This window comes from Bacillus rossius, chromosome 1, assembly GCF_032445375.1.
Source record: "Bacillus rossius redtenbacheri isolate Brsri chromosome 1, Brsri_v3, whole genome shotgun sequence".
Classification (NCBI taxonomy): domain Eukaryota; kingdom Metazoa; phylum Arthropoda; class Insecta; order Phasmatodea; family Bacillidae; genus Bacillus; species Bacillus rossius.
The window spans coordinates 365543810-365566206 of record NC_086330.1 but is presented as its reverse complement, the minus strand read 5'-3'; the positions used below and the strand labels follow the sequence as shown (position 1 = coordinate 365566206).

Sequence of the window (22397 nt, the reverse complement as noted above, 5' to 3'; positions counted from 1 at the left end):
GTAGAAAGTATTCTGTTGTTTAGATAACCAGGTTATGTATTTGTGACTTAATACAAATTTAGTACATTTAATAAGTAGAATATGATTACTGATAGTACTGAGTGCTTTAGCTAATTCCAAGTATCGACTTGACCACATGTAATAACTTCTGAATAGAGATATTTAAGAAATGAAACTAAGTTTGTCTTGGCTGTTGTACCAGTTTTAAAGCCATGTTGAAAGTCGGCAAGTCTATTTTTTAAGTTGAATTCGAGATGTTTAACTATTTTTTTTATCAAAGACTTTAGGAAACCCTTTTAAAAATTATGTTGGTCTATAGTTCGAAACATTTAACTTATTTAATTTTTTATGTATAGAAATGACCTTAGCAAGCTTTCTTTTGCAAGGGTAAATACCACTGTCAATACTACTGTTACAATGTATTAGAAGATATTGCAACTTATCTATGGCTAGTTTTACTCTGGTAATCATGCTTCTGATGGTAGAATTGGACTTGAAAACTATTCTAAGTCAGTGTTTCCTTCCCAAACATCTTATTTTTTCAGAGAGGCCACAAACATAGTGAATAACCATGTACCAATTGGTTTATCTGTAGTAATTATGGGCAGAATGATACTTTTTACCGAATCAATTAATTTAAATCAATTCCATGTAATGATTCGTTCAAAAGATTCATTCTTTTCGTTCTTCTACGGGATATGTCTTTTATCAAGAATCGTAACTTGTTTAGTTATGTCTTCGTGTGTGGCTGGCTATCGTAATATGCTTAGCTCGGGTAGCTGAAATTCCAGACTAGATAATGACAATTTTACCATTACAATTTTGTCTAAAATAAAAACCGTTAAATAAACTTTTTTCTACATGTTTTTTTATTTTTATATTTATAATTTATCGTTTAATAAAGATATAAGCAACAACTAAACTACGTGGTTTTAAAACAGCTCTAAAAAGCCTGTACAAGCAATGTAAAGTAATTAATGGTAAGTGTAGTGCATTTTTTTTGCTGGTATTTTAAATTTTTTTTTAGTTTGAATTGTTTGTAAGTTTTTTATTTCCAAAAATTTTGTTTGTGTATGTGAAAAATAAATTTTTAACTACCATTTAACCATTGACACTGTCAGGTGTAAATAATTTCATGTTACACTATTTTATTTTATGAAGTATCGTTTGCTCTTGTGTATGCGCAAACTCACGCAGAAATTTCTGATCACTCTTGACTCCTGATATCATGATTCATTTCACGAACGAGTCCAACGAACAAATCCGACTGACTGCGTGCTGGTTCTCGTCTCGTTCTTTCGCTGTTTCAATCTGACTTGTGTTCTGCCTTCAAGGAATTGACTCAAAGAACCAATTCTTTACATCGCGAACAAATCTCACGATTTTGTTTGTTTCGAATGAATCATTCATGAACGACACATCACTAATCTGCAGGCCTGTGTGAATATTCAAATTTTCAAATATCAAAATGAATAGTTTATTATTCGTATTCGAATCAATTTTAAATACTAACACTTCAAAAAAACAAATATTCAGTCATTTACGAATACGTCTGTGTGGGATTTCGAAAGTCTGGAAAATTTTAGGGATTTCATTATTTTTTCTCGTTGGGTGGAGACAAAATTTCCACAGGATTTTCGTAATGTTTTAGGGTTATTTATGTGGAGTTTTTAACTACATCTGGCCACGTAAATTTAGAGAAGACTCAGATAGTGAAGCCAGATTTAACACAGTAATTTGGAACCATTACTAACACCCATGTTATCAGCTAAAGTATTTTACAGAGAACAGAGTCGTTGAAAATAGATTAGAACTCAAAGCTTACTAAGAAGGATAAATTTGTGCCTGTAAATATAAAAATACTGCGTGGTGTTAAAGTAGACAGTTTTCAGATCAGAGTAGAAACACAGCATGTGATCAGTTTCCTACAGGTTGGCAAAGGAAAAAACTTGCATTCACACAGCAAAAAATCCTAAAACCTAACAACCTAGGACAACATTTTTAGGGTGGAGAATACACAGTGAACGATGACCTACCAGATACAGGCGCTTCCTCCCCCCCTCCCCCCCCCCCACGATCGACATATATTATATAAATATATATATGCACTTCAATATTATTAATCTAATTTCCCAGAAGCCACTACACTTCACATTTACTTTTTTTTCTTTCTTTCAAAATGTATTTGTTAAATGAAAAAAATTTTTTTTTTTAGTAAGATTCTAATTCTTACTATTCAAATTAAATATTCATATTCAAGAATAATTTTATATTCATATTCAATTCGAACTAAATACTGATATTCGCACAGGCCTGTAGTTTTTTGCTCAGTGATTTGAGATTTGTTTGTCATGTCATATGATATCATGTGGGAAGCCATTTGCAAGAAATTCATATTTTAAGTGGTGAAACTAAAAAATTTCGAGACTTTCCAAACATGCCTGGGACAAAAGGCCATAAAAGAGACAATGCTGCTTACTCATACAGGAAGAAAACCAAATTTAAAGAAAACTGTAGGACTCAGCATTTATTGTCAGAAATTACAATATAATCAGTCAACAAAGTATTGAATTAAAAAATATTTGGATACCTTCAATTAAAAAAGAAACCAATTTAACAAAAAAAATCTTTCGCAAACTAACAATCCTCACAGCGTAATATCAGCCCTTAGTTGCACGGCCATTCAGGGGAGCCCACAGCTGCCATTGACTAGGTGCGCGGCCAATCAGGAGAGTCCTCACCTGCCATTGGCTGTGCTAGTTGAGGAGGCCCCTGTTTTCCAGGTTCATCGTTGGGTTCAACTGTTTGACATCAGCTGATTTAGACTTGTTGTCTGCTGGTTTATGTTTTCATTTTTATTTCTTAATTTGCGTTCTTGAATATTTTCTACGACAAACAGTGCAAAACTGAAATGGTGTATGTGCAAAAAATAGTATTAAACCCAATCTTATAATGAAGCAACATTTTCATTTCTTGACACTATGTAGAGTTTAATGTTGACCACAATGGCAGGATAAGGTAAGACTTTTTTAACTTGGGAATCCAGCAAATCAGAGTTTGAGATTAACATAAATCCAGCAGGTGATTGGAAGGTTGAGTAATTCAATTGAGATAAACCCATTACTGATACAAAGTTAATTAAGACCCAGGCTTCAGATGTAATACTAGATTGTAACATATTTAGTGTATACATGTGTCCAGTTGACACCTGGCATTCTATCACCAGTCACTAGGAGACTGTCTTAGGTTTTCGCAAACTTGTCTTCTAAATCTTCAAAATAAGTTGCATATGTTGAAAGAGTTGTTTGTGTGAGAATATAAATGTTACCAAGGATTAAAGTTTTGGTTGACAGGTTTTTAATTTTATCCAGACAGTTTCTATTTGAGGGTGATCAAAATCAGGAGTCAGTATTACATTTTTAAAATTTATGATTATTAACTGCTATCACAACACCGCCTCCTCTTTCCATCAAGGTTTGTAAGGGGTCTCTTTTCCGTTCTAAAAATATAATAATAATCATTAAAATACCGTATATACTCGTGTATAGCGCGCCCTTTTTTCCCCTCAAGTAAAGGAAAAAAATAAGGATGCGCGCTATACACGGGAAAAAAAATTTTTGGGGGGGTGAGGCGGGGAGGAGGAGTGGAAGTCGTTAACTGCCGGGTGACGGGTGACGGGTGACGGGTGACGGGTGACGTTTCTGGCCAGCCCCCACACATACGCACAAGCAACAAGGCCTCTGTTTCACACACACACACACACACACACACGCGCGCGCGCGCAAGCTCGCACATCATGGTCTCTTGTTTATTTTTAGACCTCCCCCCTTTACAGAAAGCCAGCTCAGAAGCTAGTAAAAAGAGAGAGAGAGAAAGAGAGAATGTTGTCACCAGTTCCCCCCCCCCCCCCCCCCCGGCAACTTCTTCGCTTCCTCCATTCCTCACCGGTGAGTCATCAAGTTCTCCGCGCCAGCTTAGCAACGTAGCGCGGCACGCCTCCCTCCCTTCCTTCCTTCCACGTACCAGTTGTGACGATATAGCGCTTCATTATCTTCCGTTTAGACAGCAGAGTTTATGTATTTTCCTGACGCATCACCACACATCAATTTAAATAATCAGGTACCACAAAATGTTAGTAAAATTTATTTATGGGGGAAAAAAAAATTTCAATTTTTTTTTTCTTTGGAATTAGTTGCAAAAATCGTGGTGCGCGCTATACACGAGGGCGCGCTATACACGAGTAAATACGGTAATGAGAGGTGATGATATTGTTACAAAACCATGTTTCTGTAAGACATATTATATCATGATCAATAAGTGGTTAATATTCTGAGAATTCAGTAACTTTGGTTCATAATCCTCTAACGGTTTGCTAATATATTACCCACTTACAAAAGTCCAACTGCACAGGAGTTATTTAAGAGGCTCTTCCAGGCACTAGGATCGCAGCAAGGTCATTGGCTGGTAGGGGTTTGGAACTTGCTCTAGCTGTGTTTACGACATAAGCAAGAGATTAATCGTTGCTGATAATTTGATCTGATTGAAGCTTCCTGCACAATGTTGTATATTCTGTTAAAATCTTCAGACAACTGAAATATGGAAAAATTTGGTACCGAGTTTCACTACTTTTACATGCGACAAATTGAGTTCATTGGAAACATACTCTCATGATAAAATCTCATGATCTTGAACAGAAGGATCAAATCTTGCAACGAACAGAGCTTTTGTGTTTTTCTGAACAGGTTTACTTAGAGTTTTAAGAGTAGGGAAATTATGTATGCCCATTTGCATTGGTGTTTTCTTGCATTCATAATCTTTTTTGGCTTCAGAGTTGATATTGGTTCTATGCTTCTGTGCGTGTTGCACCACAGTGAAGCCATCATTGTTATCAACATGCTGGGTGGTAATAAAGTCGGTCGAGACGTTGTGCTTTTTGCGCTGAGTTGAAAGTAGGTTACGAGACAAAGGTATCATTACCATCACCACTGGGTGTTTCCAACCTAACAGCCTTCTTCACACTCAAGGGTTTCTTTAATATATGACTGTTTAATGCACCACTTTGCTTTGAGTGGAGAAGTTCCTGTTTGATCGTCGTTTCGTGGTTTTAGCATGTGAATCAATTAGTAACGTCTTTAAAACCAAGTTCTCACTCTTAAGATCATCGAAATTGGTACAAAACGATTCAACAGTTTTAATTCACTCATCCATTTTATGCACTTCCGATTTTAAAACTTCTGTTTTGGACAGCTCATAACTTCCTATAGTTTCCATAGTTCCAGTTACTGACTTCTTTGGTGGTGAATTAAACATGTTCATCTGATTGTCTTGAACTAGATCCTTAAGTATAGCATTATTTTGGGGTGTTTAGAACCCCCAGAAGTCAAACTGATCCAAAATTGAGGAATTAATATTGATTATACTCTGAACTATTAAAAGAACAAATTAGATAATGCACACCATGAAATGCGTGCACGAACACCTTCGTCAGGATTGAACACACTGTCAGGAAATACAAACACAGAGCTGTCCAAATTAATACTGGATAACGTTTCTGCCATTTCACTTCAGTAGTTAACAGGGTTGAAAGCCAAGTTTTCAGCAGAATTTTGAAACAGTTTCATAATACTGCAAATAAAACTTGCATTCCAGCGTAATTAAATCTGACAAAACATAAATTTTTCTAATCCAGCGTAAATATGAGTATTCAACTTTAACATTCATGATTCCTTTCATCTCTGTCTGCATCTCTCGCAGGCCATCAACATGGCGAGGGTTGTGAGCTCGATCTTAGTGAGCGCCAAGGCGCCAAGTCAAAGCACAAGTGGTTCGGAGCCAACCTTAATCTTTTAAGTCACGTCTTCTTCAGCCTTTGAACAGAAGAGTGAGATCATCCGAAAACATACCCAACGGCTCAATGATCTTTGGGACCACCAATAACTTGCAAGTTGCAACCCATGGAGACTTCTTGCAGAAGATTTATACGTACGGATCACTCGCAATAAGCCGTTAAACCTTGCCAGTAATAACAGCACAGCTGCCGAGTAATTTTTGGGCACATGAATACAACGATACGGCATTCATAAACCACGATCATACAGTGACGGACTCTGGCCTAATCACTCCAAGAGCTTTCCACGACAGAACTGCACTCACAAGTCATTGCGTTTGTTTCATGGCTATTTCGACAGACCGTTTCTTCCAGTGCACATCGTGGAGTGATTTGGAGAGTGCTGGTTGTCCGCAGACTTGTATCACGTTACTGCCCGACAGGGCACCTTCTCGAGCGCTGTCGCCGGTCGCGGGCACCAGGGGCCTCAGCAGGCCTTCCGGCAGCCTCGTGATGGTGCGAATGCAATTCTCCGGTACAACGGTGGCCGGCCTGGCGGCGCTCCTCTCACCGCAGGGACGGCGCTTCGGCGAAGGAACGGCCGAGTGTTGAACGCTGTTGCCCGCAGTACCCGGGGCTGGGATCGCTGCAGAGAGGGTGGTCGTTGATAGGGTTGGCATCATCGTCGTCGCGACCGTCGACAAGGCACTCGTGTGATGAATGATGCACTGCGATATTGTGGAATGTGTAGTTGGTTGCAAGACGGAACTTTTCTCAACAGGTGTTTCGGTATTAGTGACAGGTCTATTTATAACGGAAACCTCTTTACAACGAACTGTCTTGTCTTGCGTCAACAACACGGGAATCTGTTTGAAATTCCCATTGACCTGAAAGTTGGAGTAAATGATCTGCCGGAAGATGGGCTGAGATTCTCTGGACCGAGGTGGCTTTAGCTTTTTCTTCTCCTCTCTCTCCGACTCCTTTGCAGTTGTATGGTTCTTCGAGCCTTTCACCCTGCCAGACTTGGGCAGCTTCAGCTCATTGCTGAATTCACCGTCCCACTCGAAGGCGTAGCTTGGCCGGTCAAGGAGTTCTTCCAGGGATTTTGGGTGATGAGGAGGAGACATAACATTTACAGTCACATCACTGTTCTCTACCTCTTTCTTACATTCCTCACTTTCTTTATCCTTTGCACTGTCTGGTCCAAGCACGGCTGTCCCATCTTCTGCTTCAACAGTCTTGCTTGGCTGTTTATTTCGCCCACCATCATTGTGGATGCCTTTAATGTGTCTAACAAGCGCATCCTTCCGACCGAACGCCACTTCGCATTCAGAGCATTTGTAACGCCGAGTACCTGCAGAAAACACACACATATAGTAATAATATTTACAATAACATTGTAAAAAGGTAGAAATAAAACAAAGGGTCAGTCCTAACGTGCAAACTAAAAATAATGTTTAGCCTGGTTTGCATTTAAATGATGTTTCATTACTAAGGGGACTCTTTTATGACTTTAATGATTACCAATCACAAAAATAATAATTGGCAGATATTGATTTACATAAACTAATGAAGTCACAGGATGTTCACATAAATCTGCATAAAAATTTCCCTAACTTTGCAATAACCAAAATCACAAATTTCCTTAATAAATATTTAAAAATATTTTACCTATTTTGCAATTTTCTGAAATGTATAAAAATAATCTTTCAGCCTCCACCATCCCTATAGCTGTAATAGTTAAAATATAACCTTACATCTGCCATTTCACAGTGTGTATGATAATGTTGAGGAGGGGGGGGGGGGGGGTGTTGGGAAACAGTTCAAAGTCTGTGTAATGGCATACCAGAGAATGCCATTTCCCCTCAAATTACTATTACTGAGGAATTTCCATCACAATTCTAAGTTTTAAATTAAATTCCCTGACTTTTCCTGACCAATTTTAACTTCCATTACTTCTTTTCCCTGACTCTCGAGAATGTGGACACTATGAGTTAGTAGAATTGAACGTAATAGATGGATAAAACAATATAAAACAACAGGGAAAAAAAATTCAGTTATTGGAATTAATTTTTATTAAATATGGTATTTTGTTTGTGATTTTTGAGTCCTTATTTGTTAATATCTAAACTTAAATTATTATATGTACCATATAGGTAGCAGTAACCTTTCCTTTTTTTCTTTACCACTACGTATTTATTAGCAATATGCTGATTCATTACCAACAATTACATCAATATTTCCCACCTTGAGTAATCACTTCAATAAGACAAACACAGAACACAAATGGCCCGCGAAGAGCACACAGAGCACAGAGCAACTCACAAGTGTGGATGTTGTGGTGCCGTGTCAGGTCCTTGCGGTACATGAAGGTCCGGCCGCACACGGGGCACTTGTGGGACCGCACTCGAGCGTGTATCTTCCTGTGCATGATGAGGGCATAGTTGTTGGTGAACACCTTGCCACACAGCTCGCACATCACTTGCCTGTTCTCTGGAACAGACCACACAACACAATCTGGCCAGTCTCTTCGTGTCAGGGCTACACCCGGGGGCGTGTGCGTTCATTCCAATCACCCCATACGCTCAATAATCCATAGCATATCAGCAAACCATTCATATTACATCATTACGTTGGGAACAAAATATAAAATAAAACACTATTTTGAGTCTTTATTCGGTTATACTAATAATAATGGTAAAATTTGAAATGAAAATTGTCAGTAATTTCATTAAACATTAGAAAACTGATATCAACTTTCACATGCATGATCACTTACAGTAAAGGTGGTGTAGTACAAGGAATGCCATGCCGAACACTGCACAATACTCATATCTGCACTTCAAGTTATGATGGAAGAGGAAACTGTTTAATGATGTAAATGTTACAAGAAATTTTTGTTACCTGCAACTTGTTTACTGTGAGGTTTGTTCCACTCAGTGATCATTTTTTGTCTTAAAATGAAACACAGTGTTGCCAGGCTGCCAGAGACGAGGCCGGCTGACCAGCCTGTCGCGCTACCCTGTGGGGTTCCTCGGGAGCGGACATGACACAGGTGACTCCCATCCATTTCCCGCCGCTACACGGAACTCCCCTTAGCCCTCCCCTGCCACCCAAGGGTCTCTCTCTGGAGGATTCAGCAAGTTCCCAGAGCCCTATCGCATTCTCGAAAGTGCAAGTGTTGGTCGGGGAATTTTGATGAGGCGACACTTCGGAGGGCTACGAGACCTTTCCAGGACAGGACTTGAGAGTTGTATAAGTTGGGGCCGACCTGTGGCCAGAGAGAGACTGGTGAATCCTCAGAGCGATACAAGAGTGAGGCGAAGAGGATGAGTGACATGAACCCTTGGCGAGAGACAGCAGGTGATGAGCAACAGGCTTCGTGTGCGAAGGTTGGAGCAATACGGACAGTGTCACGAAGCTGCGGACGAGCGAGCAATGCGAAGGACCGAGGTGTGCGGTAAGAGACAAACAACAGAGAGCAATATCGAGTCAAGCTCCAGTGAGGAGAATAAATAGTGGAATTATGAAAGTGTGATTGCTTAATTTGTGACAGTCATTTAGATTGTTGTAATTTTGGAAACCTTAACAAACTCTAATAAATTAAGAAATTAATGCTATCCTTTCCAGACCTGTATTCCCGCACGTAACAATGTACTTAGTGAAGTAATGGGAAATACATAGTTAACCATGGGAAATAAAACCAATTATAGTCTGCATTAAGAAGCTCAATCCACTTAACTAAACTATGAAGGGATTCACAGACGAGGCTCACCATGCCCGAGTTCGTGCCTCTTGAGGTTCAGCGCCAGCGAGAACTGCTTGCCACAGAACGAGCACAGGTACGTCCTCTCCTTGGAGTGTGTGTTCAGGTGGTACCTGAGGTGGCAGTCCTCCACAAACCTCTTGCCACACTCCTTGCATTCAAAGGGACGCTCTCCTGCGGCAGACGGACAATCTCGCACTCTCGACGCCTCATTCTGCCCGGTGCACTTCAGCTGCCAGTCACTTCCGTCAACTACCCCACAATGTGGCATGTTCTCACGTCGGTTACATCCGACGATAAACAACTAGTATGTAGAGACCGGAAAAATTTGCGAATTCATTTTGCGATAGGTTTAAAATACAAATCGTTGTACCTCAGTGCTGCCTCTGCTATTGGTTCACAACTCACCTGGATGACTCTGGGCCAATGAGAAACACCCGGCCAAAGCGTTATCGAATCACAGGCTGCTACGCTGGAACGTCTCAAGACAGCAGCCAATGAGTGGGTGGCATTTGACCGAGTGTATGAAGAACTATGGAGTTCATCCTACATGTCATTGAATCCGCAAATTTTTCCGGTCCCTACTAGTATGCCTTCTTAACCAAAAGAAACAACTGATTCAATATTACAAACTGTTCAGATAATCTTGAATGCATTGTAGATTGTACAATGAAAGGTGTTTAATATAGCACATTTGGGGTCACAGATATACATCTAATACGTGATTTTGCCAATTTTTCAAACTTTAATAAAATTTTAATAAAAATAAAATACACTCACACATACAGTATGATATGGTATCTAAAACAAGTTGTAATGAGCTGCTCTTTACTAAGACAAAATACAAGTGAGAATTAGTCTTTCTCAAAATATCATTACAGAAATGTACCCATGAAATCTAATCTGCAATAAAACAGGAAAAAAAAAACTGTACCAATGTGAAAACCAATAGCAACGATAAACTCAGAGAAAAAAAAAAAAAAAAAAACAGTAGTAAATTGGCGACCAAAGTCAAAGCTGAAATTCACCACAAAAAACTTGAATGCGAGCAGTTAAATTGATGCTGGACTACAGTACGTGCCGAACCATGGACTGCAGGATTCAAGATCTTTCACTCTACATATATCTATTTTCATTTGCAAACCTAAACCTTCACTTTCTCTTCTCATGCAAAGAACGGCAAGAACACAATTTCTTAAGTTACGAATCATTTATTTGAGTTTCTTTCCAAGCCTGTAAAACATGCTATGTTAAACAAATTATAAAACACAACAATTAAGCAAGTGAATTACTTTAGGAACTGATGAAGAAGGATCCAGAGACTGTGAGATGCCCCTTTCGTCTGCGTGGTTGGAAAGCACACGAATTCACGCGACTACCGAACATCAGGCTCACATAAAAAACAATTGACGGTCCGGTCTCGAGCAAGACGTAACTCATTGCAATCTTAGAGGTCTTGTTGCTTTGAGATCATCACGCAGTTAGTTGAAGAAAATTTAAGTACAAACTTTTCCGGCTATCAAACAGAGTACATGAGACATACTGTCATGACTGTACAAATGGGCCTAAACATCTGCCTTGAGCATTACAGGGTGCCAAACCACTTACTTACGTATCATTCTTAAAAAAGGCGAGGATTAGCATAAGAATCTAACAATGAAAATTATATATTTTACAAAAATAATTTGACAATACAAATTTTATGGATTCCAACAGCATAAAATTTTGAAGTTTTAATCAGCTCAATATTTTGCCCTCGTAAAACAATAAATGTACAAATCTTCAACTCATAAATAACCTTAAAATACATTCGTTCAACAAAAAAGCTGTAACTCATAATGCGCAAATTATACTATACACATACCTGTGTGAGACATCATATGTCGAATCATTTTTACCTTTTCGTAAAAGCCTTTACTGCATATTTCGCAAGAAAATGGTCGAACCCCTGGAATTGATTAAGAACACATTAGTGACATCCTTTCTGAGAGTCAGAAATATTATGAAATGTACAATTTTTAATTTCTGCAACTTACTGTCTAAAAAAATATAAAAGTTAACAGACAACATTTTATAAAAGTGTTTTTTATATTTATTTCCTCCAGCAATCTATGACACGTAAGCAAATAAGTATCACAGTTTCTTTGATCAGTGCCAAGACACCATTTTGCCTCAGAGAGCGAGCTCTTCTGAGTAATCTGTCTTCACCACTGACTGAGGTAGGACGCTCCAGCAACCTGGGAACCTCATTTAGTCATTTATAATCATCATTAAGTATGTAATTATGTTCTAATAATATGATAATCTACATCACTTGCTTAGTGTCCTCGGGGTCTGACTCGGGCGGCAGACTGCTTATTTAAATATTTATATCCCCTCAACGGGACTTTGAAAAGAACCGACGAGTTACTTCGTACGACTACAAAGGTGAACTGTACGGCACCTTAACTGATTCGTGCCATAGGGCTTTGTAACTGTTATGCTTCAAATGTGAAGAGGGCAGGTTGTAAATTGTAACTGCCAATAAAATACGTGTTTTGAAATTCCATGTTATTTCCTTGGCCACGTGCTGACCATCTGCAATTGGTAGGCGTGTGGGACACCTCAAGAACCCAATGTAGCATATTATGTCTATAGCATGCCCAACGCTGAGAGAGGGTAGCTCACATAAGGAGGGTCCGAATCTTGCCCTCCCACGGGAGACCGTCATGCCCTGAGAGGAGTCTCCGCTTGGTTCGTGTGCCCCTAAACACACGGTGGCGCCCACTTAACAACTTGTTGAATCAAAACCACCCTCTGAGCTTACAACATATATTATGCTACCAGACAAGGCACTTGCTCTGGGAGGTGAAACAGGTCATGGGGGAAACAGAGGAAAGACAGAATGACTGTTTTGGCCGGAGCCAATAAGGATGGGTCGAATGATTGGTAAACCCAAGAAGCCAAGGTGCTTTAAAAATATCAAGACTTTGCCTTGTCCATGCAAGAATAACAATTATGCTTGGTTGACCTGCAGTATTTTTGAGGTGTTCTTGCATTTTTTGAATACTAAAATGGGGTGCAAAATCAAAAAGATTTTCTTTTCATGGATCGTTGCCCTGCTCATCCAAAAATTGTCACAAATTTGAGAAACATTATCACTGAGTTCCTTTCAATTCCACTTCTGTACTACAAACCAGGCACCAAGGAATTATTAATGTTGTAAAGAAAATGTTCCACAAGCGTTTGGTTTACAGAATCATCCAACCTGGTTGCTAGCTGCACACTAGAAAATGGCCCTAAAAGTTCATAATTTTCATGGATTCATTAATTCATTAAAAAAAAATAACACACTTCAAATAGCCCAAACAAAAAAAAAGTTGTGTATGAATCAGGGTTGGCTGATGTAAATCAAATCATAACGGTTTAACCATTGTTTAAATCAAGTGATTAGTAAAAAAAAAAAAAAAAAAAAAAATAAAAAAAAAACACACACTCACACACACATTCACTCACACTCACACACACATTCACACACACATTCACACACACACATTCACACACACATTCACACACACACACACACACACACACACACACACACACACTAGAATATCTAAATAAATTTTAATGAAAATTTAATTTCATCCTAATAACAATAGTTTGCTCATTAATGTTTCTTGTGATACAGGTACATACTAATAATTATATGCTAATCAAGATCTTACCATTTAAATTATTTGAATAAGTTGTAAATTATAACCATCTAAATACTCCTCTAAAATTAAATTAATTAGTAGATTGTAGTCAAAAGTGTATAAAAAAAGGAAAACAAAATTTTAAAAAAATCCTATTCTGTGGAAAATCTCTTACTGTCTGTAAAACCCCTTTCTGTGGGAAACACCCGTTCTATGGTGAATGCTCCTCCTGTGGGGAAATACCCTTTCTGTGGTTAAGTCCCAACCAGATGTGTAGATTTTCTTTGATGTTATAATTTTTGTGGTTCAACATGCGTAGCAAAAAGTGGGATGTTGTATGGCTTTCATTTGAACATGCTAGGACCCAAAATAAATAATGTAATAAAAGTTCCTGTTTTTTTTCCAACCTGGGTATGAATATGCATACCATAAGTTACTTGGTTCTAATTCAAAATAGGTTATTGATATCAGTAGAATTTTTTCTAATTACTAATATTATTTCCATCTGCCACCACCTTACTATACATATTTTGGCATTAATTCTGTGTTTCTTAATACAACTCAAACATGTATTTGTATACGCCATGCAAAAAGGTAGGACACTACACAATAATTCTACACGATCTTCGATTAAGACAGTAAAAGTGTGACTTCAATGATGCAATCTAAAGAGAATTCACAACACTAACCTGCGTGTGTCCGGATGTGGTACTCGTAATGGTACTTCGTCACAAAAGCTTTGCTACACAGCATGCAGTGGTACGGCTTGGTCTTGTCCCCGCTGCAAAAACTGTGGTAATTCCTCTGCTGTCTGCTCAGCACGGTTTTGCGGCAGATGGTGCAAAAATACTTGACAGGTGTTCCTGGAAACAACAGACAACGCCGATGCTGCAAGAAAATCTCTTGAAATACAACAGTATCCACTGAAGTTATTAATAGGCATATTTTGTACTGAGTGTCAGCTAAAAATGATTTTGTAAGTAAACGAAGCTGACCGACAGGATGCGATGATTAAGCCTGTGCGAATATTCAAATTTTCGAATATCAAAACGAATGTAGTTTATTACTCGTATTCGATTCGATTTCGAATACTAACACTTCGAAAAATAATATTCAGTCATTCACGAAAAAGGCTGAGCGGGATCACTGAAACCGGAAAACATTTCGGTATCACGGAGGTTTCTCTCATTGGGCGGGGGCAAAAGTTCTGCGGGATTTTCGTAATGTTTTAGAGTTATGTATGTGGAGTTATTCCACTACATCTGGCCACGTAAAGCCCGTTTGAACACAGTAATTTGGAGTGATAACTAACGTATTTTATGTAGAAGAATGTCGTCCTCGTCAGGTTGTTTAAAATAGATTAGAACTGTCAGCACACTGATAAAGATAGATATGTGTCTGTAAAATCCACACAACCGGGGTGTTATAGGTGACAGTTTTCAGATTAGAGGGTGAAACATGGTTTTTCGGCACTGTAATTTCGTTCCGAACGTGACGGCGAAGAGAAAGAAAATTGTACAGACCATGTGGAAAACATCTGGCCGCATACTCACAGCAAAGACTCCAAAAGCCTAACATGCTACGTCAATGTTTTTCAATAGGATAATACACAGTAAACGACCGGATGCAGGCGGAAACCCCCCCCCCCCCCCCCCAAACTTCATACCCTTCCCGCCCATCCCAAATTCCTCGCGTAGTGACAGCTCAGGCAATTATCCTGTCCCGCGCATCAAAAAAAAAAAACCTTGCCAAGAACTTACTTAAATTAAAAGCTTGCGATCACGTTACATAGTGTACCAAGATTGTGAAGTAAATGTGTTTTCTATGATGGTAGATCCACGGTTCAAAGATTCACTAATTGAGGTTGAAAAAAAAAAATGGGTTGAAAATTTGTGCAGGGAGGTATGTAAGCTGTGTAAGCTGAACACAGTAGCTGAAACTATAACTGAGACAAGTAGGCTACAAGTGAAATGCCTATTAATAAGTCATCTCTGTGGGCCTACGTGAAACCTTCAACAGCAGCTCAGTCTACGCTTGCAAGCTACGAAGAAACTATCCAAGGAGAAGTAAACGAATATCTGGCAACACCCTTAATCCCAAAGAATGAAAATCCTTTCAGTTTCTGGTCAGAGAAGGGGGGCACTTGTTTCCGAAACATAGCTGTGGTAGTAAGAAAGTACTTGCCTATACCTGCCACACAAGTGTGCAGTGAGAGACTTTTCTCAACAGCTGGCAACATTGTGACGTGTAGAAGAGAGAGTCTACTCCCCGAAAATGTAGAGCAGCTTGTGATTCTCCACAAAAATTTAAATTAGCTAATATGTAGTGATGTGACAAGACTTTTTTTAATACGAACTAATTATAAAATTGGAGAACCTTAAAATTTTAAGTACTGTCAGTTTTTTGATTTTACATACATTGTATCAGTAAATATGTACCTGTTATCATATTGTATGGGATGTGATATAACATGTTTAATGGGATTTCAATTCTCATTCCAATTATTCGAACTCAATATTCATATTCGAGAATAATTTGGTATTCGTATTCAAATTCGATTCAAACTAAAAAACTTATATTCGCACAGGCTTAGCGATGATCCGTGGGTAAGTGGCAGTGCGTACTGACAGCTGTTACCTGGTAAAACCTTTATGTGCTGTGCGAGTTTCACCGGTGGTTTATTCTTGCGCAGCTGTGTCTTGTCGGGGGGCTTGTTTCTGTGGGCGATGGGCGAGTCCTGGGTCAGTAGCACTGCATCTAGCGTGTCTGTTGCTCCGTACTCAGGGTTGGTATCTATGCCAGAGAAGTAGTCTTCGCACTGGTCGCCGAGCTGCCTCTGGGGCGACACCTGCCCGGCGTGGTCTCGGCCCTCGCCGACACTCCCCGAGCCGGACAGGGGCTCCTTCCGGGCAGCACTGCGGTCGGGGCTCGCCCCAGGATCGCGGTCGGCACTGGCGTCGTCTGCCAAGTGGCCGGCGTCCACCTCGCGGAACTTGATGACGGAACTGAGAGCGAAGGAGCCGTCGCCAGGTTCCTCTTTCACGACCGGCAGTGCATCGACCGCTGCGGGGCTCTTTGTCTTGTGCTCGAAGTCTGAAACACAGTCCACAATGAGACTTTCTGATCCCTCACCTTCATGTGGGTGTTGTACATCAAACATGTAAAATAATGAAAAAAGAAAGTGTAAATTATTACTCTACTGAGGGATCCATTTTTCCCTTTTAGATATTTAATTGCTTCCGACCCATTAATATTCACATAAGCACAATGTTAATTGTTCCCATGTTTTACATTTAACGTTGTCGTTAATTTCCAGTGCAAAAATTGTCTTATCTTATTTGATATTTTCATGTTAAAAACAAAATTAGCAGCATAGAAAAACAGTTGTAAGTATAATACTTTTTTTAAGTTTTTGAGAATCTTTATTTAATGCATTTACTTGTCAGTATTAGTACTTCATAAAGTGAGACGTAAAATAATATAGTTGCAGAGAGATTATCAATAAAAGATATTATTGTTTATGCCCTGATTTTTTTCAGTTGAGTACTGCAAACAAATAAAGCAGTAACTAAACAATAATAAATTAGCTTCAACCATAACACAGAATCCAATGATGGTATAAATATGAAGGAAAATTTTTAATTAATTTGACAGAAATTTAAACCGCATAAAACCTGTATAAAACCATGATTTGTTTTCCGGTTCCTGTCTCTTCCACTGAATCAGTACCGTATTTAATCGCATAATGTCCGCACATTTCTTTTTAAATACTTGAAATGGAATTTTTTAAAATCAGCATAAATTCCGCACCAGACAAAGCAACCTTGGCCACCCCTGAAAGGCACAGAAACGGGATGGAAATTTACCGACACTGTCAACAATGCTTTGACCTTGAGTTGTTCATTTCTCCGGAGCGGTCGCTGAGAGGGTTTGTAGCGTGGTGAAACTGTCCGAACTCAGAAACTCGCACTTTACTGCGCAGCTGCCTGCGACGTCACGCGAGTTGCAAGGGGATGGGCTATATATAGCACAAGCCAGTACACGTCAACTCACACTACGTCACAAAGTAGGGGAGGTAGCGGAGAAGTGGTGTGGGTACATGTGCACAGTTTTTTTATACACACTTAGGGCAAGGGACAGGGAGGGAGGCTCGCCGGCGTCGGCTAATGCAGACATTAGACATCTGCCCCGTGCCGTCAGTGGCCATCTCAATGAAAGATTAAAAAAATATCTTTTCACGCAAAGCGTTTATTTTGTGTAGGCTGGCTGCAGCTTCTGAACGTAAGAGCGCACACGCGAGTGAGAGAAGAAAAAAAAATGAGTGGTGTCTTCCACTAATCGCCGGCACCCAATTATCTTGACACCTATCACATTTCTCACGTCCGCTGCAGAGGGTCGCCAGTCACCAGCGCTCTGCTAGTAAACTGATTATGAGAGAAAAAATTTTTTACTCTACACAAAACGTAAAATTTTGAGGAAAAATTTTTTTTTTCGGACTTCACCTCATAATGCCCACACCCCATTTTTTTTGGTCAAAAATTTAGCCAAATTACTGCGGACATTATGCGAGTAAATACGGTACATTAGTACACTACACAACAAAACCCTGTTTGTGTTCGGTTTTCCACCTTTGTCACAATGTCAAGAACATTTTTTTAATATTTGCTTAATGAAAACAAGCTGTATTTTTTTTCCAGTGTACATAAAATACCACGTACTGTTTCAAACAACATAAATATTTTTTTTTTTTAAATTTAAAAACTTTAATGTTAACTATTGCTTTTGTACGTTATACATACAGCAGCGATAAACAGAAAGCCATTATTAGTAAAGGAAAAGTTGAAAAATATTCAAAATGGGGACTTAAATCCAATAGCATCACGTGTAAGCATTGCTAAAGAACTTGGGTTTACGACTTCTGATACTGAAAATAATTTTATAGATACGTGACATTATTGTAGGTGAGCGAAAACACATCTCGTGTTCCTGGAAACAACGGACAACGCCAATGCTGCAAGAAAAGCTCTTGAAATACAACAGTATCCACTGAAGTTATTAACAGGCATATTTTGTACTGAGTGTCAGCTAAAAATGATTTTGTAAGTAAACGAAGCTGACCGACAGGATGCGATGATCCGTGGGTAAGTGGCAGTGCGTATTGACAGCTGTTACCTGGTAAAACCTTTATGTGCTGTGCGAGTTTCACCGGTGGTTTATTCTTGCGCAGCTGTGTCTTGTCGGGGGGCTTGTTTCTGTGGGCGATGGGCGAGTCCTGGGTCAGTAGCACTGCATCTAGTGTGTCTGTCGCTCCGTACTCAGGGTTGGTATCTATGCCAGAGAAGTAGTCTTCGCACTGGTCGCCGAGCTGCCTCTGGGGCGACACCTGCCCGGCATGGTCTCGGCCCTCGCCGACACTCCCCGAGCCGGACAGGGGCTCCTTCCGGGCAGCACTGCGGTCAGGGCTCGCCCCAGGATCGCGGTCGGCACTGGCGTCGTCTGCCAAGTGGCCGGCGTCCACCTCGCGGAACTTGATGACGGAACTGAGAGCGAAGGAGCCGTCGCCAGGTTCCTCTTTCACGACCGGTAGTGCATCGACCGCTGCGGGGCTCTTTGTCTTGTGCTCAAAGTCTGAAACACAATCCACAATGAGACTTTCTGATGCCTTCCCCCCCCCCCCCCCCCCCCCCTCTTTTCATGTGCAAAAATGTGAGTCAAACATTTCCTAATAGATATAAAACTAAAAATATTAACTATTTAAGATAGTAAAAGTGTTCTTCCTTATCATGTAAATTAAAAATACTTCAGTCAATTAACAAATTTCACCATTACTTTACACGGACATTGCTAAACGCAAGAATATTTGATTACCTCATACTTATGCACTGGGTTTGCGTGCGTAGATCCCGCAGGATTATGACAGGTGACCTGCTCCAGTTTATAGAACTATACGAGAGGGCAACTGTATACTTAAGTCTTCAGTCTTTTATATTAATTCTTGAAAGCTTCAATAATATATTAATTTTGCAGTGTTGCTTGTGGGTTCTTTCTTTTAAGAATCTCTATAAAGAATTTAGATTTTATTGTATTGTTACTAGAAAAACAATTTAAAATTGAAAGAAGTATAATTGATGAATTTGTGAGAACACAATACGTAGTACCGTATATACAATGGTATCAACAAGTACCATTTCAGCATGGACATTCTCCTCACTGACCTAGGCGAGCTGTCGCCTCGCGTGAGTCGCTACAGAGGGAGCAGCCCAGCTCGTCCAGGATCAAGCACATACGGCACTTCCTGTGGCCACAGCTGTCGACCACGAGGCGCGGCCGGGAGGAGTCCACCTGGCCGCCGCACTGAGGGCACGTCTCCGGCACGCTGCAACGCAACCCCGCACACACTCACCAGCCTAGCAAAGGATCTGTCTTCCCTCGAGGGTGACTTTGTAAGTCTCTGGGGCCACTGGTGGAATGGTTAGAGCACGTGCCTTGAAACAATGATATATCCATTTTTTTTTTTACCGGTAAAGTCGAACCAGGACTTATTATAATTGGGAAATGCGGTTGCATTTCAGTGGTTTAGACTGTTTTCTCTTGAGTACTCTTGAGTACGTAGCAGATTGCGACATGATGTATAGTTTTATGCATTTTTTAAATGCTCAGCTTAATGTATGTAAAATGTATGACTAGCAATATATTTTTTAGTTCTAGTGTGGAGAAAACAATTACTAACACATAGTGATCGCAACTAATGCTTGGCCAACGTTCCTTTGAAGATTGACGCAGTTAATTCATGTTAATCGAAAGCCTAAATACCGGTTGGAACAATAATCAATGTCTAACTCAACTGTGTTAATTTTATCATCTGACTGCACTGCAACTCTACACTACCACCTGTCCAACACATTGAAAAAATTGCTCCACATTAAAAATTCCACACAGTCCTAAATCTGGGGTAAATTTCTTATGTTCCAGCTTTTCAGTGACTAAAATAATAAAATTTTGTGTGTTGATTTTTGAACACTAAAAGCGTTTCTCTATTCACCCTGAAAAGATTGTTTCAAAATTTGTACTGCTTTCTGAGTAATTAACTTTTATGGGTTAAATTAGGTAGCCTGTGCAATGACGCAGCTGTCATAATGTTGTCCATTATTTGTTATTAACGTAGCCGAGACTGCTTTCATGATGAATTAAATTTATTTTGTGCTTTAATAACATAGCAGAGACAGTTTACAAGAGATATGCCTAATCCTGTTTTGGCCACCTTACTGTTTAGTTAATAGGTACTAGCTGGAACTTGATCCTGTGGTTCTCCAGAGATTCTTAGGAATTCAGCATAGCCAAGGCTATATTATAAAAGAAAGGCACATTAGATGGAAAACCAATTAGGGTGAAAACAGTCTTAGCCCTGGGCATAACATACTGATATTAAACAACCGTGTTGTTTTGAAAGCAGCCTCGGCTATGCAGTATTCCTAAGGATCTCTGGAGAAACATAGGATCAAGTTGCAGCCAGTACCAAGTGTATGGTAGGGCAGCAACAACAATCTGGCCAATCTCAGCTATGCTAATAACAAATAAAGCACATCATGGTGACTGCCACAACATTGCACAGGCTACCAAATGTACAACACAAAACAGGAAAATTTTGAAACACTCTTTTCAGAGTAGATAGAGGAATATTTGAAGTGTTAAAAAAAAAGAGTGGAATTTTATTTCATTTACGGCGAAGTAACATTTGAAATTTACCTAAACTCACAATCCAGAAGACTTAGGTTTCAATCCCAGTCCTGAAATCCTGATTTTTTTTTCATGGTTTCCCAAAATCAGTCCAGGCAAACACTGGAATGGTTCCTTGGTATAAGGCACCTATTCCTTACCCAGTCTGCAGTGTTACCGTCTTAAATGACCCAGCTAACCAAATGTTAAGGTTTCATTTATACAAAAAATAAACTCGTCCGGTAAAGGTCAGTCTACAATTGTGTTGTCCTCGATTGTGTCCCATGGACACTGATTGCTGATTGGTCCACGTGACCCTCTGACAACATGGGTAATGTGTGTGCAATAGTCCAGATCTCCCTGGTCCCAATACATCCCTCTTCTCGAACTATGTTTCCCAATCCGAGTCCTTTGGCAGCATAGAAGAACACTTGTGATAATTGCTGTTTCCAGTTACAGTTTCAAAAAATAATAAACAGAAAATAACAGATATTGTGGTAAGAAGCCAAGAAAACTAAGACAAATAAATGCTCAGTGCTTATCAGTGCTTTTCAAAGGCTGAAAACACACATACATTTTTGCTGTGTGGTTGGAATTAATTTATTACAATTTACTTTTGGCTTATGGAATAAATTCATATTATTGATCTCCCCCAACTTTTACAAGTTAAATGAATATTCAAAGCTTAGCTGAGAACTCATTTACAATGCATGGAAACAATAAATAAAAAATTAAAAAAAAAAATATTTTGCGCTTTGGTGAATACTTTATTAATAAGTGGATTCGGACATCGGACATGATTGCAGACAGGATATTTTCCGTGCTACAATGTGACGTCATTCACATTGAGTTAAGGACACGAAACATGCACAAGTTTGGAATGTTTTAGACGGTCCTAACATTTCAAAGCATACAAAGTTTTTGTTAGCAGATTCTACAATGGTCTACTATTCTGTTCCGCGATACCTATGAAGGCAAGGAAACATACAAAACCTATTACGAAATAAAAATTACGATCGTTAATTAAAAATATTAAGCCAATCAGAATTATTAACATTAATCATACCTGCAAACGTTAGTATTTTGGCTAACTTTTTCCATTATTTATTCCGGCTCTTACGAAAAAATTAATAAAAATATTTTTTTAAGTGATCAAAATTAAATTATATATTAATATAACAAAAGAGAAAAGGAATAAACGATCTAACTTTCCAGGTTATGTACTGCTACACATAAATTTTTCAACAAAGACTAGGATACAAGCAAATAAATTGACCCAGGTCAAGTAAATGCGCTATTTCCAGAGAGAAGTAAATGGACCAGATGGAACATAACCGAAACTTCTTGAAGCTGGCATTCACTAAGCAATATGGCGCCTACGTAGCTGAGAAATTGTTTGCATGAACAGCTG

General features: G+C 39.3%; 1 protein-coding gene across 2 annotated transcripts; it reads right to left on the bottom strand.

Moving 5' to 3' along the window:
• Positions 1–2500: 2500 nt before the first annotated feature.
• Positions 2501–22255, bottom strand: LOC134528373 (zinc finger protein 714-like). 2 transcript variants are annotated; one of them, XM_063361945.1, is made up of 9 exons: positions 22053–22255; positions 19486–19646; positions 18443–18898; positions 15908–16363; positions 13960–14133; positions 11458–11541; positions 9603–9767; positions 8153–8320; positions 2501–7181 (listed from the first exon to the last, which is right to left on the bottom strand). In XM_063361945.1, the coding sequence occupies exons 1-9, from the start codon at positions 22085–22087 to the stop codon at positions 6157–6159; spliced, it is 2724 nt and encodes a 907-aa protein (XP_063218015.1). In that variant the 5' UTR covers positions 22088–22255; the 3' UTR covers positions 2501–6156. The 2 variants fall into 2 exon arrangements, with proteins under 2 accessions (XP_063218015.1, XP_063218016.1); XM_063361946.1 differs by lacking the exon at positions 22053–22255 and adding an exon at positions 21017–22042.
• Positions 22256–22397: the final 142 nt, after the last annotated feature.

What these genes read in the sequence shown, in the direction of transcription:
- LOC134528373 (XM_063361945.1), bottom strand. Translation starts at nt 22,087, where the DNA reads ATGGAAAAAGTTAGCCAAAATACTAACGTTTGCAG. An exon ending in GCACATAAAGGTTTTACCAG is followed by an intron (nt 14,134 to 15,907) that starts GTAACAGCTGTC and finishes TGTTGTTTCCAG; the next exon opens with GAACACCTGTCAAGTATTTT. An exon ending in CCACATCCGGACACACGCAG is followed by an intron (nt 11,542 to 13,959) that starts GTTAGTGTTGTG and finishes AATCAATTCCAG; the next exon opens with GGGTTCGACCATTTTCTTGC.